The sequence below is a fragment of the Podarcis cretensis genome (assembly GCF_951804945.1).
Source record: "Podarcis cretensis genome assembly, chromosome: 2".
Lineage (NCBI taxonomy): Eukaryota > Metazoa > Chordata > Lepidosauria > Squamata > Lacertidae > Podarcis > Podarcis cretensis.
The window spans coordinates 67578081-67597037 of NC_137171.1; the positions used below are offsets into that span (position 1 = coordinate 67578081).

The 18957-nt window shown below is 41.5% G+C and overlaps 1 protein-coding gene across 2 annotated transcripts in view; it reads left to right on the plus strand.

The window, feature by feature from the left end:
• LOC307211598 (uncharacterized protein) overlaps positions 1 to 18720 on the plus strand; it is a 158964-nt gene extending 140244 nt beyond the window's left edge. The window contains exon 3 of one of the 2 annotated variants that reach the window (XR_013836523.1): positions 3495 to 3910. Coding sequence is in view for 1 of the 2 variants with exons in the window: in XM_079968348.1 (XP_079824474.1) it covers positions 18621 to 18629 (9 nt within the window). In the remaining variant the exon portion in view is untranslated. Of the gene's footprint in view, positions 1 to 3494; positions 3911 to 18620 lie in introns of those variants that run through there. The other variant, XM_079968348.1, reaches the window with a different exon arrangement.
• Positions 18721 to 18957: the final 237 nt, after the last annotated feature.

Below are 18957 nucleotides of genomic sequence, written 5' to 3' on the forward strand. Positions count from 1 at the left end.
CCCAGCTAGCCTTTGATCTCCCTGTAATTTAAAATAAATGTGGGCTTCAAGTCCCTTTAAAGTTGTCAATCTTTCTGTGTGAAGGATTTGTGACAAGCCAAAATGTTTGTATTTGTGTTTGTTTTAATTTAAATTGCCCAAAAGCTAGAAATGAAACAAATGTGTGTCATCTAACTTGCAAAAATTAACACATTAATAATAATATAATATAGTATATAATATAATATAATATAATATAATAAAAATATATATATTCAGCAATAAACTTGACCTATCAGTATTTATCATTATAGCTGCAAACTGTTCACCAATAAGACTTTTAAGGTTTAGGGTCCTTAAAGGTCCAGAAGAAATTTAACGGGGTTTCATATGACCTTTTAAGTTCATAGAAATCTAGTGCAAAGTTTGCTCTGGACTGAGTAAAAAAACCACAGCCACATAGGCTCAGGATAGACAAGGGACTGATTAATGAGTAAATCAGGATATTTTGGATAGCAGAGCAACTCCCATCAGCCCCAGTCAGACTGTGGTGCAACTCTATAATTTCCTTTTTGAGATAAGGCAACCAGAACTGTCCACAGTGTTCCAAAGATGGCCACATCATAGTTTTGTATAATGGCATTATGCTATCAGTTTTGTTTCCAATTCCTTTCCTAATGATCCCTAGCATGGAACTTGTTCTTTCCACTGCTGTTGCACACTAGTTTGACATCTTCATCAAGCTGTTCACTACGAACCCAGGATGTCACTCCTGGTCAGTCATTGCCAGTTCATTCCCCCAGGAGCATATATGTGAAATTATTAATTTTTTTTTGCCACAACATGCATCACTACATTGGCCATTTTACTACCCATTCGCTCAATTTGGAAAGGTTCTTTTGGCTCTCTTTTTATTTTAATGACCCTGAAGAATTTACTATCATCAACCACCTAACTCCTAACTCTAGATAATTTATCAATAAGTTAAAAATCCTTGGCAAACTTGACTTTCTGCTTCTCTCCATTCAATGGACTGTCCATTTAACCCTACTCTTTGCTTCCTGTTACTTAACCAGTTTCTGATCCACAAGAGGACCTCTAAGCTTACCTCTCTGGTGAGATACTTTGTTGAAATTTTTTCAAAATCCAAGTACAGAATGTCACCCAGATCACCTCTATCTATATGCTTTCTAACACTCTCAAATAGCTCTAGTAGTTTTATGGGAAAGGATGTGCCCTTGCAGAAGCCATGTTGGTTTTGTTTCAGCAATCCTTTTTCTTTATGGTTGGCTATTTTATCGTTAACAATACTTCCCACCAGTTTTCTAGGGGCAGGCATTAAACTAACCAGTCTGTAATTTCCAGGATGCCACCCCCACTCCCAGATCCTAGGGGTGGGGGGTGGGGAGGGAAGTGCTATGCTTTCTTAGAAGAACAGCAATTTCACATCTGAGTTCTTTGACCTGGAGATTTGTCAGTTTTTATTTTGTCTATTGGGCATAGTACTTCAGGAGCAACCCCACAGAATTCAAGACTTCAAAATTCAGGTGAGAATTTCAGAAACTGGGCACAATCCACCAAGTGCTGCCACTGAAGCATTATTTAAATGGCGTGATGTTACATGGAAACGTTGCATTGGCGGATTTGGCCAACTTGCTTCAAATTGTCACTGTAGTGACAGAAAACAGGCTGTGGTGGGTCCTAGTGGAAGGTACTGAATAGAAACAAGCTGTCAGAGGGATGGTTGGCTACTTGCACAGGATGCTTTTATTTTAACATGAATTAAGCATCTGGAGTCAAGCCAGTAGCAGACTGTGTCACCTTTTTGACACTGCAAGTCACTTGTGAATGGCTTTGTGTCATTGTTGCTGTTTCTCAGCTTCCCTGTTTCTCCCCTCACCCCAGTCACACCCCCCCCCCACACACACGGTCCTTGGTAATATATACTGTATGCGCTAAATAGGATTAGCACTTCCATAGTCTGTGCAGGCTTCTTCTCTCCCCTTCCCCTCACACCCGCCAGCACACACTTCACCTGTCTCCCATCCTCAAGCCCCAGCTCCTTCAGTGGCCTGACACAAGCCTTATGTAGAGTTTAGCTTTCTCACTGTAGGGCAGCTGGTAATGGGAGCTTGGCTGAAAAGAAGCCTTTCAGGCTCATTGCTTTGGAAGAATAGACGGGTGTCTGCTCTGCAGCTTTCCTTTTTTGATAGGAAGGGATAATCCCTTCCATAAGTCAGGGTTGTGTCAAAGCAGAGAGAAAGAGAGATCAGGGGGCTCTCCCAGGATACAGAAATAGACCAGCCTTCCAGCCTAGGACAATCTGGGTTTTTGACAGCTATACCACTTTGGGGTTGGCATTTATTACTACCCAACTCATTTTAATTCTTCCTATTGAGGCTTGTTTCCCCACTCTCCCTTCCCCCAAGGCACACTAAAAATATCTTCTTGAAAAGTGTTTCTAGTTAAAAAAGAAAAGAAAAAGAAAATGAAATTTTGAATCCTAATCTATCTTTTTGGACAGAGTCAGCCTCCCTATATGTCTTATTTGTTCTCAGAACATCCAGAGGAGCAATTGATTCTCGTTCGGTTTTATTACTTATTTATAGCAAAATGTTGAAGCTCTTACTAGCTAATTTAAGAATCTTCCCCCCCCCCCCAAAAAAAAAAAAAAAATGAAATAGCCCTATGAATGTCATCCTGTGAGAGATAGAAAACAAAGATAAAGACTTTGGTAGCTGCTGGTTAGGTAGATGTATGGCGTGTGGTATTTTCATTCAGTGCGTGGAACGGTGGGTTTGGCCATTAAAAACAGAATTCAAAGGGTTTCATTCTCCCACTGCTTGCTACCCATCTCCATTCTCCAAGGGCAAGAAAACTGAAACAATTCAGCAGGGGCAAAAGTAGGTTGACAGTGGAGACAGCTCTCTTGGTATGGGAGAATGCCTCTGGATGTTTCCTCCTGCCTTCAACTGCTTATAAACTGAAGATACTTCAGAGAATTGATGACACCTGTGTCTTTCTCCACCATGTTCTGCCACTGAGATGGGTATCAGATTGCCTTATGCAAGTAAGGCTTTTGTAACTTTAGGAAAACCTGGCTTGTTAGTTTCATACCACTGATGGACAATTAACAAAACTGCATGCAAGAAAGGGCAACATACATAAGTGTGCTGTGGATTTCTTGTTTCATGTGCTGTTAATTTTATCCTGTTAAATTTTTAGTAGCTCCTGGGTTACCTATTTAATACCGACTCTCATAAACCTAATAGGCTATTGCCTTCCACATAAAATGGTTAATGCTGAAATGCATTAATGAGTATAAAGAAATCCCAGGTCTTCCTCCATATATTGCTCTTGGAGCATTGTGTCAGCAAGAGTTTGGTTTGGAACTCTTGGGTAGCTGGTAGTTCATGTCAGGCTTGTAGCATAAAGGACTTTGTCAGGGCTGTCAATCTAAGACTGACTCAAGCTTTAAAGTTAGAAATGTTGAGCAATGGCCTTTGTCATTTCAGGAGTCCCTGCATCCATCCCTGCTGAGGATGGCTCCCTGCTAAGCTACACTGGAGACTGAATTAACCATTTACATACTGGAAGTCACTTCTTCAGAAGCTGAATGAAACTGATATAATGAATGAAACTTGTATTCTGGAAATCCATCTCCCGCCTGTCCCCTGTATGGTTTGTGTGCCTTCAATAAGCGTTTAATAGGCAGAACTTACAGACTTTTCATTATCATGGGGAGGACATTACCTGGTCAGTTTGTGATGTGTTTGCTGGCTGAAATAAGAGTTTGGGAACTAAAGACTAGGGCTTGGGACTTACAAGAATAGGTTTGGTGGAAGTCCATTGTCTTAGGGTTCCAGTCTTATGCATACATAGTAAGAAAGTCCCACTGAACACAATGAGACTTGATTGTCAGTAAACAAACAGAGAGTCGAATTACTTTCTGTTAAAAATAAAAACCAACATTACAATGGACAGGGCTTTCGCTATTAATTATTAGAATCTTAACATATACAAACATGTTTTTCAGCAGCTATTTCATTTATGTATGCAACTGGGGTGTATGAAAGAAACTTCTCCCAAATGAAGAAGTGGGGCACCAAGATGGGGTCAATTCAAACATGTATCGTTCAGAAACCCTATACATGAAAAAGTACAGTAGATCTCTGTGTTGCCCCTTTTCTGCCTTTTGCCTTGCAGTTTATTAAATTTATATTATGTGCTTTCTTTCAAAAGGAATAATAAATTTCTATGAAGCAGAAGAAAGATTATAGAAGTATGGGACATTGCACATATGCAATATAAAAGCTCATGCTTTTGGAGGCATGTATGTTTTTTGCTGTTCCATCACATGACCAGTCTTTCTAGGTAGCAGGCATGTAACCTGACCCATACTCATTTGCCCAAGCCCCTGACTAAGCTTGGTTATCAGTCCAGATCCTAATCCAATATGTACTCCTTATTTGATCACAGTGTCTGCATTGTTAATAATCTGTTAAACTCTGCTTTCACAGGAAACAAAATAAATGACATCACATGAGGTTATAGATCACAAGGAGGTTAAGATTTTTCCATTAAACCTTGGGAATGCAAGGGTATTAATTCTTCACTTAAATTTAAGCATCTATAATTTGTTTAGAATACTGTATTATTTGATAGGTCTTGTTTTATTTGCAGACAAATGGGGAAGGACAATCATCATTACTTGGTCATATATTTTAAAGACCCTTCTGGTCATTATGCTTTGGTCAAGTTAGTCTACTCCTAAGTGATATATGGAAAATGAATAGTGATGCCTGCTTCCTTCAAAAAAACACCAACATCTCTGAGTTATTATTCTAGAACTATATGAAATTCATATGTATCCAATATTTAATCTGCCAGTTTCTCAAAAACTAATTGGTATGTAGCAGCATAATGCAAACCAGCCAACATTCTGTTTTGTACTTGGAAATATGGAATAAGCAAGGCCTATGTTTGAGAAAGGGTGGGAGTGGGAAAATCTTGGATCCTCTCAGCCAAGGGGGTTGGCATGCCAAGATGATCACTGTCAGCAATGCTCCTGAAAGATTTCTTGCCCCATTGTTGTGGGATGTGATTAAATTACACCATTTTCATTTTTTCCATCCCTCACTCTCACCACTTAAAATGGTTTGTCCCATGCAATCAAGCGTGATCTTCAAGTTTCAGTTTGACTTTTTTAAAAAAACAAAAACTCTTAAATCAATAAAAGTATTTTGTGGGATGGGGATAAAGGGAAGAAATTAAATGGGGATCTATAGTAATTCACTTAAATTTTTCTGTAGAATCCAGCAGGGTTTTACTGCAAATAGGCCACAATGAAATTCATAGCATATCTCTGAATTGGGTGAACCCCCCCTCCATTTTTTTCTCTTCATGTATATGTGGAAAGTACCATGATGTTAGCTCCATCTGTCCATAGATGAGTTTGGAAGGCTGCACTGGAAAAGTGCTGTAGAGAAACAGGGTGAATGGGAGGGCAAGGCCATCTCTGCTCTCTGTAAAACATTACAAGAAAACCAAATAAAACTGACCACAGAGTTTGTACTTTCAGCTGAAAATGGGTCAGGATAGGATCCAGTGGGACCTTGGCTAGCGCAGCTTCACCCTACCGCAAAGCACTCTATTTTGGTACCAGCTACTACCAGACAAGATGACTGCGGGTGCTAGCTTCCTACCTCCTCAGGCAGAGGTTGTGCCTCCATCACAGAGAACCGTGGAGAGGGATCCACAGTTCGTCCTAACACACATAAACCTTCAGCCATCAACTTTGAGGTGGGGTTTGGATTACTTCCAGAGTTGCACTCTTCATTTAGACTTTTAAAAATTCAAAACATAAATTAATTCCTGCTATTGCTTCCACCAACATGAATTTGACCAAAGTGCGGGAGGTAGTGGAAGACAGGAGTGCCTGGCGTGCTCTGGTCCATGGGGTCACGAAGAGTCGGACATGACTAAACGACTAAACAACAACAACAACAACAAATTGCTTCCACGTTGTTGCCTTCCTCTAGTGTTATACCAGTCCAGTTTTTCATGGTTTTTTATTCCACCCTTCTATCACAAAGCTCAGGGCATATAGGTTAGCATACCTTCCAACGTTTCCCTGATGAAAATAGGGACGTCTTAGTCCATATCAACAACAATACTTTTATCGGTTATACCCACCCTGGTAGCTCTGCTCTGCTCTCTGCCAAACCTAAGCTTACAAGGCAGCAATGGGAAGGATTTTTCTTTATTTCAACTAATGGCTGGGTGGCCAAGCACACGGTGCAATAAAGAGCCAGCAGAGCAAGACCAGTTCACGTTAAAAACGAACAGTCAAAATACGGTAGCATAATAATGATTCCTAACAAAAAGTATATCCCTACAAAATAAAATTAAACAATTAACCGTTCAGCCAGCATGCTAATTCAACTAGTAAGCATAAAGCCAACCATAAAGTCAAGTAAAAAATATCCAGTAACTTCACATCCAAAAGTAGCCTCAGAGTTGGCATTAGTACCTAGCAACACCCACTACCCTCCAGTCTTTTATGTCTCAACCCCAAAGGGTTCATGAGTTCTTCTGGAACCAATTGTATTATGAATGTCATTGAAGTTGGAGGAGGATGGGGAAAGGCAATTGGGAACAGCCATTCCCTGATGCTGAATGCATGACTGGCAGAAGTGTGGCCATATTGTGTATAGGTATGAAGATAGCACCAGCCCACATGGACCCATAGCATGCTTTTAATTACCGTATTTTTCCATGTATAACACTCCCCCATGTATAAGACTATTTTGGGGGACTCCAGATTAAGAAAATGGGGGAAGATTGCCCAGAGTTGTTGAGCTTTTTATGGGGGGAGGGATTGCCACAAATCACTCACCTGCCAATTTTTAACATAATTTTTAAATAAAAAAACCTCGTTTTATACCTGGAAAAGTATGGTAATCAGTTGCAGTGCAATTTTATAAAATTGAAACATCAGCACCAATAGCACCATTTAATAAAAACCACCAGTAGATTTTTTAAAAAACAGAGCAATTCGCAATATTTTAATGTGTAAGAGAGTTAGTCTGAGTGCTGCCTGCCTTGTGAGTGGCACTTCACTGCCCCCCCCCCTCTCTCTCACACACAAACACACACATTGTTGGGGTAATTTTTTTAACTCTTTAATAATAATAAAGAATTTATTTCTTTTGGGTTTATTTCTTTTGTTGTGGCCATTTCCCCCCTCATGATCTGGAAGTTTTATTTTAATTTGAATAAAAGGCATGTGATAATTTCATGTCAAGGGCCTGCATTTTCCTGTGCTTGCAATCAATATTCCAATCTAGAAACGTTTGTTTTAAAGCGAAACTGTCAGTTTCTTCTGCTTGCGCATGAAAATTTGTCACCGGCGGAGTGGCTGCCTGCTTAGAAGCGGTGAGCTTGAGGTAATTAGCTTGCAGAGTGCGGCTAGTGATCCACTGCAGGCAGCTGGTCCATGGGACTGAATGTCAGACCCTGTTTATCATCTACACTGCTAGGCCCAATTTGGCACCAGTGGTGGCGGCTACTCAGGGGAAAAGACTAGGCCTGAGCCAGCATGGATGATTAATTATCTTTCACATAAGCAGTGGCCCTCTGAGGTCAGAAATGAGGCCTCGGGGCAGTGAATATATGTAGTTTCCTTTATTGTGCCTGAGTTTTGTGGTTGCTTAAAGGAAATCAGTATTATTAGTCTCCTGCAGTTTGGCTAACCCTTGTGCTTAAGAAAAGACTAGAAAAATTGAATTTTATTGGGGGGGAATTCGGGGACAATGTGTTTGTGTGTGTCAAATGTAAAATCAACATATCCATATCTAGCAAGCTAGCTAATTAGCTTACTGAGAGAAGTTTAGAATTTGAAGGCTATTTTCAGCTGACTAGGCCTAAGTTCAGAAAGCACTATTATGTGCTTGCAACAGTTCCCTTCTCTCCTGCCCTGCTTTGACACATACGTATCCTTCTCTCAAGCACTGCCGAGTACTCCATTACAAGAGTGGCTTTATAGATTCAGAGGACCACTATTATCCTCTTCAAAACGTGGCACATGTGGAGGGAAGGGAAAGGACCAGGAAGCACTCCAATTCGGGGAAACTGCCATTAATTCTAGGTCTCATCTCCATCCTGGAAACTTAATGCCCTCAATGTCAGGCTTCTTGACAGAGGATAGATGAGGCTGCACTTTTGCCTTCTGAAAATGCAGTACTTTCATACCCTCATTGTGACCCTACACAACGTTCAGCCTATCTAGGCTTAGCTGCATGTGGAAATGCATGCACGAGCAGGTGCTGCAAAAGCAGCTGTTGAGAGCTTCCATTGAACACACGGAGAGAAAGGCCAGTGTGCGATCTCACCCTTCTCTATCCCCACACTGATTCCCAGTTACATCACGTGAATAGAACTTCCAGCTTATAGCCAATGCAACACTAAGTAAGCATCCTATCAGTGCAAGGATTCCCTCTTGTGCAACAGGTCTCCGCCCCACTTCTCCCCTCATGCACACTCTGCACACAGTGGCGTAGCAAGGTCAGGTGGTACCCGGAATGGAAAATTTCTTGCCACCCCCTCCATTGAAATTTGGTTTGACTTTATTTTTTTAAAAAATTGTGCAGCCAGAGAAGTTTGTGCACACCAAAGCCACAGGGTCTCTCACAGTGCCGCACAACATTTTGTCACCTCCCCCTCAGAGGTGACACCTGGGGTGGACCGCACCCACCTTGCTCCACCTCTGTCCGCACCCTCTCCAGATCTGCCTAGAACTGGGTGTCAAATCTTTGCCATACCTTTGCTTTCACCAGCAAGTTCACTGGCCCTGAGCTTTTCAGGCTGGGAATGTGTATGCAGCTGCCTACCAGATAGATGGACCATTGATTAATTTATTTACAATCTTACACTACTTTCCAATATGAAATATCATGGTATTTCAAAAAATTGGGAACTCTCACTTTTTGTCCTGGATGCCTTTGGTCTCTTTAAACGCAGGGTTGGGAACCTGTGTCTCCCACCCCATGCCCCCTGTTGCTGCTGGACTCCAACTCCCATCAGCCCCAGCCAGCATGGACAATGATCAGGGATGATCTGGGAGTTGTAGTCTAGCACCATGCTAGAAGGACATAGATTAGTTGCAATTGCTCATCAGTTGTAGTCATTAATGCATTCCAGGCATAAGCCCTGGCTCTGAAAACCAGTCCTGAAGCTCGGCTTCTAAAGTGCTGGGTGCACTTTAGGAAGCAACTTTGCAGTACTTCAGAATGATCCTTTATTTCCTAGCAAATGGTCCTTTAAGTACTACTACTACAACAACAACAGTATTCATTGATTTCAGGAGGGCTAATGTCAGCCAATTGCCTGATGAGGTGCTAGTTTCCACCCAAAGTTTACTTCTCTCCCTCTCTTTTCTTTTTTTCAAAAAAGTATTGTTTTTCTGTCATTCTGTATCAAAGCAAGAAAATACTGGCAAAGAAAAACAAAGGAGCCACTCCATGAATAGGGCACGTGCATCTGAAAGGAAATGCAGGACTGCTGGTGTGGCTTTACAGAATCATTTCCACTCAATAATAGTAAAAGAGAGAGAGAACCTTTCACAGGAAGATCTGTGACCTTGGCTCTCCAGAACTGGTTAACCTGTTGTGTATATTTCACAGATGAATTCTGCCCCACGATTTCTACTTTGCTCTACCCTGTGACAGAGAGACACGCACAGCATCTGCTGTTCATATTCCTTCCCAGGCTCCAAAAGCCAATCTCGTGGTGCCAAGGGAAGCAGTAAAGAAGAAAAGAAAAGAAATTATGCAAAAGAGCTGAGAACAGATTTACTTTCCCAGCTGCTCTTCTCCCACCCTAATCAAGGGCCTGCCTGAGAAAAGCCTGTCTAGATTTCATTTTTGTCTATTGGATATTTTCTGAGCATAGCCCACCGATCTTTGGAATTTTCCACATTTGGGAAGCCTGCAGCAGCTCATAATGAATCGCTCTTTAAGAGTCAATCTCTAAATCATCTCAGAGGCAGTTCTAGGACTCAACACTTGCTCCCCTGCTCTCCCTGCGTCCTGGGCTGATGTAGTTTGCGACCAGCAAGAGAGAGGCTGAGCTGCACTGCTTATCGACATAAAGGAGGCTGGCTGGTGATGTTAACAGCAACATATTTTCCTTGACTCCCTTTAAAACTAATATATTCTTTTCTTTCTTTTTTTGTCTCCATAACAGCATGAGTTTAGCACCATTTCTTGTCATTGGGGAATACCCATCAGGTGTGAGTGATCGTGGAATTTTGTTGGGGGGGATTTGTACAGGCTGCAATATTGAAAGCATTTACTCACGATTAATTCACCGGATTACTTGAGAATAAGGGGGCAGCCAGAGCAACATTCATGTGTTGCATGTAAGTAAACAGAATTTAAAAAAAAAAAAAGTTTGCATGCCAGCCTCCAGCCATAATTCCAGGGTGGTTCTCACATTCCCTTGACATACCTCCAGAATAGAGAACAAGCCACATGAGCTCTGGAGCTGTCTTAGCTTATTATTCTCCCATTGGAATAAATGAGCAGGAAGCTATTCTTTTAAATAATAATAAAGAGGACCCCGTAAAATAGGAGAAAAAATGGGAAAAATCACGAGTTCCACCTTCCACCCTGCCAGCATCACCATGATAGGGTGTAGGAAAAGGATGCTCACCCACTGTTGGTTCTTCTACCATGCTTTTTGTTGATCTGTAATTATCTAAAACCTTGCGTGACAAAAAGAGATGTGCAGTAAAGAGATCATGGGATATGTGTCATGGTAGCAAGTTGTGCAGAAAATTGTCCACATGTACACTATAGCCATAGGCTGGCACAAAGTAAGGCATGTTTTGCCCACTGAAATCAATGATTACCGGTATAATGAATTGAATTTTTTTTAAAAAATAACTTTTGTAAAAACAAACAAACCCAGAAGACTTTTCATGTATGTGACAACAGCAATGTGGATGCTACAAAGTCCCTGCCAGAGAGGAATGGCAAACCAAGCTGTTGGACTATGCTGAAATGACAAAACTGACCGCAAAAAAGTACAAGACAAGTGCAAATATCTGCTGGAAATGTAAGCAAAAGGAAGGCACCTTCTCTCACATGGGGTGGACCTGCAAGGTTCTAAAAGCATTCTGGGAAATGATGTACCGTATTTTTCGCTCCATAAGACACACTTTTTCCCTCCTAAAAAGTAAGGGGAAATGTCTGTGCATCTTATGGAGCGAATGTGTGGTCCCTGGAGCCAAATTGCCCAGGGGCAAAAGCAGATGGTGCTCTTTTTTTTAGAAAGAGGCAAGGGGGTGTTGAAACAAAGCCACTCAGCAGCTGATCAGCAAGTGATCGGGAGGGGAGATAAGGGACTCTAGCTATAAAGGAGGCTGCCTGGGAGGTAAAGACAGCGAACTTGCAAGGAGAGGAGACAGGAAAATTAAAGCAATGAGGAGAGAAATTAGAAGAAAAGGAGGAGCAAAAAACTGCTCCATCTAAGGAAAAGACACTAAGGCAAACAAGAGGGAAGGGGGTGTTGAAACAAAGCAGCTGAGCAGCTGTTCGGCAAGGGATCAGGAGGGAGATAAGGGACTCCAGAGATAAAGCAGGCTGCCTAGGAAGGGCATGGTAAAAGCACATGGATCCTCAGGATTTTTGCATTGGGTCACCCCAAATTCAGCATCAGATCACATAGCATGTCCATGGCTACAGCCTGCACCAAAAAAATCATACATCCACTGTTTTGTGGGGCTGCAATGGTGCAAAAACATGGTTACAAAGCATGGATCCACATGGATTCTCAGGATTTTTGCATTGGGGTACCCCAAACTCACAGTCAAATCATATAACATGTCTGTGGCCACAGTATGAACCACAAAAATCATACATCCACTGTTTTGTTCAGAATATTTTTTTCTTGTTTTCCTCCTCTAAAAACTAGGTGCCTCTTATGGAGCGAAAAATACGGTAATTTCTGTATTAGACTGTGGCTGTGTGTGCACCACGCATTAAAAGAACATACAACCCAGGAACTGCAGTTTATCTGTCACAAAGCTACAATCTCCAGCACCCTTAACAAACTACAGTTTCCAAGTTTCTTTGGGGGGGGGGATGTGTTTTAAATGCACTTTAAAAATGTATGGTGTATATGTAGCCTGTGTCGTAAGTGTTATAATTGCCAAAAAAATACCCCCATTTCAGTTCCTATTTTGTAGTTTAACTCTTGAAGTGAGAGGAACACAAGAAGCTGCCTAGACTGTTTGTACTTAAGGGGATCTACTCTGACTGCCGATGGCTTCCCAGGGCCTAAGGCAGAGATCAGTCACATCAGCAGCTACACTAGGGTCCTTCTGTGTGCAAGGGGATGGAACCTGGCCCTTCCCTTGTGCTGGGCTGCGATTTTGTGAAATGATCTGGCCTTATTTCTAACCAATTCCGTTTGCATGCATTTGATAAAACATCAGGAATGCTGAATGGGCACTTGAAAGAGTAAATAAAGTAATTTTTTTATTATTATTAAATTATCATGCAGCCCATGATACAAAGTTATTTGGGTGGCTTACAATAAAAAAACTAAGAAAACAATTTGAAAAAATAAAGACACAAAAGCATAAAATCCAGAGCCACATAAATGCAACTGAAACACAGCTGGGCACACACACACACACACACACACACACACACCCCAAAGTTAAAACACAGATTTTAGTGACATGTTAGCTTTTTTACAAGCTGATGCTTCAGTCAGACTACTTCTGCCAGTAGAGATCAGCTCTAGCAATAGTTGTGCTATTATTTATCCATGTTCCATTAGCATGTGTGGAAGGCAAGAGAGGCTCAGTGTCATTTTGAATTGGTCATCTCAGATTTTAGAAAAGTGGGATATGCTGGCATACTCAGGAGTGGAAAGTGTCAGGAGCAGTGAGTGGTATGGGAATTCGACAGGAACCAGTTTGTTTTGTGAGTTCAATGCGCACATTCTGAGCTGGTTTTAAATTGTAGCTTTCCAGTCAATCTTTAAAAAACAATAGGGCACAATAAAATGAAATGTTCTTGTGGTCTGTGCAGTTTTTATTCTATTTTTAATCAGTGGGATCTTTTCAGTCATTGCTACCCAGTTAATCTTAAAGCTAGAATATGCATATCATTCTCTTTAGCAACAAAAGGAAATGGGAAAAGTTAAAGGTTAAAGTTCCCAGCACAATATTTCATAGAGTTATTTATTGAAGTCTGAGTCCTTGAAGAAGTGGATGCAATTATTGTGCCTACCTGGTTTTGCTGTTTTCATTCAGTAGCATTGGTTCTATTTCCAAATGGTTGGGCAGTCTTCCCCAACCTGGTGCCCTCCAGAAGTTTTGAACTAGAACTCCCATCAGCCCCAGCCAGCGAAAGCAGTGGCCAGGAATGTTGGGAGTTGTGGCCCAAAACATGTGAAGGACATCAGTTTTGGGAAGTTTGTACTAGGGCAGTAGCACTCTGTGTCCCCATGCTCTGCCCAACATTTTTTTAATGACAACATCAGTAGTCATGTCATTCCATGGGAGGGAATCATTTTGCACAGCTTGTCTCTACAACATGTGGGGGTTCTGTGCTGCACCTGTAACAATACTGTCACAATTTTCTAGCAAACCAGAACTTCGAAAATAATTAATGGAGTCTGAAAGGAGAAATTTCTTTCTTTCTGGATTTCCCATTTTCCACAGAAATCAAAAATGAGCAATGAGCAACAAACTCTGGCAGTGGCAGCTGTGTGTCAATTAATCTGGCAAACTAGTTTGCATACTATTGTCATAGTTAATGTAGTTTAGATTGAAGAACGTCTGCTGGTTAAAGGACACACATACATACACATAATGAAATTACGGAAACTATTCCCTAGAGAAGCATTATTTCATGGAGAGAAGCCTTTAGCTTTATTGTGATGTCACCTTTAGTCACATCACTGCAGTGCTGAGTCAGTGCTTTAGCGAAGTCATCATTTTTCAATTGGTGGTGGCCATGTGTCCCACCTGTTCAGCAGCTAGTACGAGCATTATAGTAAGGGCAGTTTGTATCTGGTATAGGGAACATACCCCAAGTGACTAACTGTGGATTTTGACCCCATGCCAGGGTCCTATCCAAGTCCATTAGAGCTGTCTTCTAATATCTGAAGGGTTGTCACATGGAAGATGGAGCTTCCATGTGAATATGTTTTCTGCTTCTCCAGAGGTTGGGACCCAAAACATTGAATTCAAATTGCAGGAATGGAAATTGAACATTAGGAAGAACATGCTGATGGTAAAAACTGTTCAACAGTAGAATGGACTGTCTCAAAAGATGGTGGACTCCCTTTCAATGGAGGTTTTTAAGCAGAGGTTGGATGGCCATCTGTTAGAGATTGCAGGGGGTTGGGCAGGATGAGTCTTGGGGTCCTTTCCACTCTGTCTATTGGGGTCCTTTCCCTGGAGAGCCAGGGTGGTGTAGTGGTTAAGAGTGGTGGACTCGTAATCTGGTGAACCGGGTTCGCGTCTCCGCTCCTCCACATGCAGCTGTTGGGTGACCTTGGGCCAGTCACACTTCTCTGAAGTCTCTCAGCCCCACTCACCCCACAGAATGTTTGTTGGGGAGGAAGGGAAAGGAGAATGTTAGCTGCTTTGAGACTCCTTCGGGTAGTGATAAAGCGGGATATCAAATCCAAACTCCTCCTCCTCCTCCTATAATTCTATGAAAAACCACCGCAGCATTTTGCTGATAGAGCATAACAATCTGAAGCTGTCCGTAAATGTCCTTCCATTTGACTGAATGCCACCCAGGACACATGCTGATAGCAGAGGAGTCTGCTTCATTGTGTACATTTTTTATTAAGCTAACAGCTGATGAATTTTAGCAGACAGTGTTTAGGGAAAGCTGCAATTACAGCTGCGATGCTGACACAAAGTTCACCTACTTTTGAAAACAAGCTTGGAAGGGTTTGGAAGCTAATGAGCTGCAGCTCAAGGGGTGAACTTGCCTTCCCTTCTTTAGGTGGATTTCATCTGAGAGCATCTCATGGCCTTCTGCTTTTCCTCTTTGCTCTCCAATGACTCACCGTGTTGACATTTGCCTTCACCTCTCCAGGACTCATTCCTATTAGCTCCAGTTGGAAAGCTGTCAACAGTTTCCATCTGTTTTCTCAACATTAAAAGTACAGATTTCTCCTTCCCCTCCCCTTCAAACAAATTTTTCCCTTGGAACAAATGATTATAGATGAGAAAAACTTTCATTCCATTCAATGTAAATCTGCACATTTATGCTATACATGCCCTATGGGGAATGTAAGGTAAGGAAAGACAATGCTTTGCAGCACTTTGCCTCCATTATCCTCACAACAACCCCTTTCAGAAATGTCACTATACATATTCCTATTTTGGGGATGGTAAGAAAAAAAACCTGAGGTTGACTTTCCTAAGGCTATACACTGAGAGAGATATGGCAATTTTGCTTCAAAGATATCACTTTACTGTAGGAAAATTGCATGTACACCACCATAACATGTGATAAACACATGCCTATCTTTTCCACTGTGTGTAAATACTATGAAGTAAATGCATTGCACTTCAATGAATGCAGGCTGTGGACACACTATTTTTCTTCACCAGAGCATTCTCTCTGTAGGGTAATCACTGTGTGTTAAGTGGTCCCCTATTCCTTGGTTAAGCTGATTTATAAAACCCATGTCATGTTTCTCAGCTCTGGCTCGAACCCTCCCTCAGTTCACTGGGATCACACTGGTTCTCAGAAAGTACTTGCTTGCAGTTTTATTTTATGTATCCTAGGAAAGGTATGGCTCTGTCATCTTGGCAGTGTGCTACTAAGTTATTTTTGAATCATACTCTCCTTAGCAGATTTGCGCGTGTGTATATATATATATATATATATATATATATATATATATATATTCACACACATCACCAGTTCAAGAATTGACAGAAAGCAAGCAAGGGCAGAACACAATTGTGTTTTGTCCTAGTTCACATATCTTGATAACAGCTTGCTTGTTAGTTAGGATCTCCTTCCCTCAACCTCTGTCAAAGTGATGGAAGGTGACAAGGATATATATATATTTTAACAAAAGTCCATTTTGATTTTCAGGTGCCAAGCTGAACCTACTGCTCAGTCAGGGACTACTACTACTGTATTTTGACCTTCAGATTGAGTGGATTTGATAGGAGCTTTACAGAGAGGAGCATAAATATAGAACATTCATGATGTCATGTCATTTTAAAGAGTTGCTCATCTGACCCTAAATTCCACCCGCTGTGCTGCTTTAGTTTGAGATCAGACAGTAAAATCCAATGATTTCTCTTTCATCTTCCAACCCCTCCTAAACACGAAAAGACATTTGAAAACAGATTCATCAAAAAACCAAAACCAATGCTTTCGCACATGTTCCCAGTTTGAAATGTGCCATGTGTGGAAAACTCCGTAATGAGCAGATAAAATTTGTTTGTGTATGACTTGTATGTGTCATAAATCTGATGAAAGCCTGTCAGAACAAACCCTGTCTTACCAAAGATATAGACATGACCCACTGGACAAGATTTCTGTTCTGCTTGTGAGATACTGGCTCTTCCGATTTGTTCACAGATATGCAGGAAAGTTTGCTCCGAATCCACTCCCCCTCCATTTCTGACCTCTTAAACATAGGGACTCATTTGTACTGATTTGTAACTGCTGGCACCAATATGCGACACCTTGAGTGGGTGTGTGAATGGTGGAGATGACAGTCGTGTAAGCAATGAACATCCACACTGTATTTAGGGTGAAGCAGATATTGGTAACAATCACCAGGATCATATATAATGCAGTAAAGCTGTCTACCTGAAATACAAACAAAAGCCCTTTCCTGAGGCACTGTAGGATAATCACTCACAGTGACAGCATCCTCAGCCAAACACAGGCAGCTGGAGAGACTTCATCCGGAATACATGGGGCTTTGCTTGTCTTCATTTGCATCTCAGGATGTGTGTCACTTTTCCCCTTTATCCTAAAACTTTGCATGGAATGTGTAGCATCCTCATTGTCGTCGGATAATTTTGAAATTACACAGAGCAAGCAAACCTCAGAGCATGTTGTTTTGAGGCAACATTTTGACTGACGGCATCTTTCCAGCCCAAGAGCTTCTCACCGTGTATTTGACAGAAAGGGGAACTTAAGCTTTTGCTGGAGAGAGCTGGGAAGCATTGCAGGGCAAGTTACATCTTCATCATCTTCACTCCAACTAAGAGAGCGTTTGAGCGCTGAGGACTGGCAGGAGTGGATGTAAAATTGGCCACTGATAAGCAAAAGAGACACATCACCATACTGGGAGGAACCCCCAAGTCTGCAAAAGGTGTTTTTTGTTTGTTTGTTTGCTTGTTTGTTTTTAAAGATCCTAAAGGCTGGTGGGGAACCTCAGACTCAGAGGCAAAATGAATGGAGCCCTCAAGACTACCGCCAGGTCATTTCTTATCAGTCATACCTCCTCTATCCAGGCCTTCCCTCTCAGCCCTGCTTTGTATCATCATCATCAACAACAACAACTTCATGAATTTATTTACACCCTGCCTTTTTTCCTGATGGGACTCAACATGGCTTACAGATAAAAACAAGAATTGCTAAACACACACAAAAAAATAATAATTAAAAAATAATTAAACACGGATAGAATTAGAATGATATATGTATATAAAATATGTTTAAAAGATACAAATAATTACCATGAAAAAACAGCATGGCACTAGCTGTTTCATTAAAAGCAGCCAGTTCCCCAAAGCTTGTTGGAGCAAGAAGGTCTTCACCTGCTGGCAGAAGGACAACCAGGAGGGAGCCAGTCTTTCTTCTCCACGGAGGGAGTTCTAGAGTCTGGGTGTAGCCACCAAGAAGGCCCTCTCCTTCTTCCTCCCCCCCAAAGGTCCTCCCCCAAAGAGCTCAGAACTTCATACAAGTGTGTAGGAGGGAATATGATCTTGGGCCTAAGCTGTGTAGGGCTTTATATTACCTTCCTTGAGAATTTTCTGCCTGGCTCAAATAATTTGTCCTTGAACTCTGATGATACCTCTTGCTCATCTGGATGAAGGCTGGAGAAGAATGTGATTCATACTCCAATTTTTGCAATGCAGTTTTCCAGCCAAGTAATATGGGCAAAACTTTGTACAATAGGATACATTTGCATTAAAATGTTGGTTGTCATAAGAACATTTGAGAACTTTAAAAAAATGACAAACATATGTGAAAATGTGGAGAACTGAACTTAAGATGAAGAAACGGAGAGAAACCATAATTCACAGAATTATCCATCCCTAGTTCAAAACAATACATTTGTACTTTGCCTCCTAGATGTACCATTTCCAAGAGACGATAATGGCTTCTGCATATCAGGGGAAACAGCCTAGGTAAATGTGTGTGTGTTTGTGTGTGTAGGTTGGTAGGTTGATAGAGAAATAGAAAGAGAGGTCAGATTAGGGAGACATTGCAGCAAGAGAGCAGAGTTCGGGTGCAAAACTTTGGTATGATGGGTGGCTGAGCCTGACAGGAAGCAAGCGGCAGACCTAGGACCTAATAATGGGAGGACACAAACACAGCCTAATTCCATTTTGTCTCTTCCAGGATCCTTGAAGAAAGTCGGTGTCCCTAAAAGGACCTTTGGATGAGGGTATTGGAGGTGAAAGCATTTTCTCCGCTTAAAATTTACCTCTCAGATGACTTTTTGATCTGTAAAAGGGAGAGCAGACCTCCTTCTCAGAAGCTTTAAAGTTCCTGGCATGTGGACGTTGGGGTTGTGGGGTGAGTGCCAACCTCAGTTACTGCCTCAGCTGTCTGGTGTCAGCAGGGGGGGACTTAGAGTATCAGACGGTTTAGGGATGATAACCCCTGTCCCAAAGCTACATTATCCATTTTGGGTGTATGTACAGAGAGGTACAAAGACTTGAGCTCCATTTGTGAC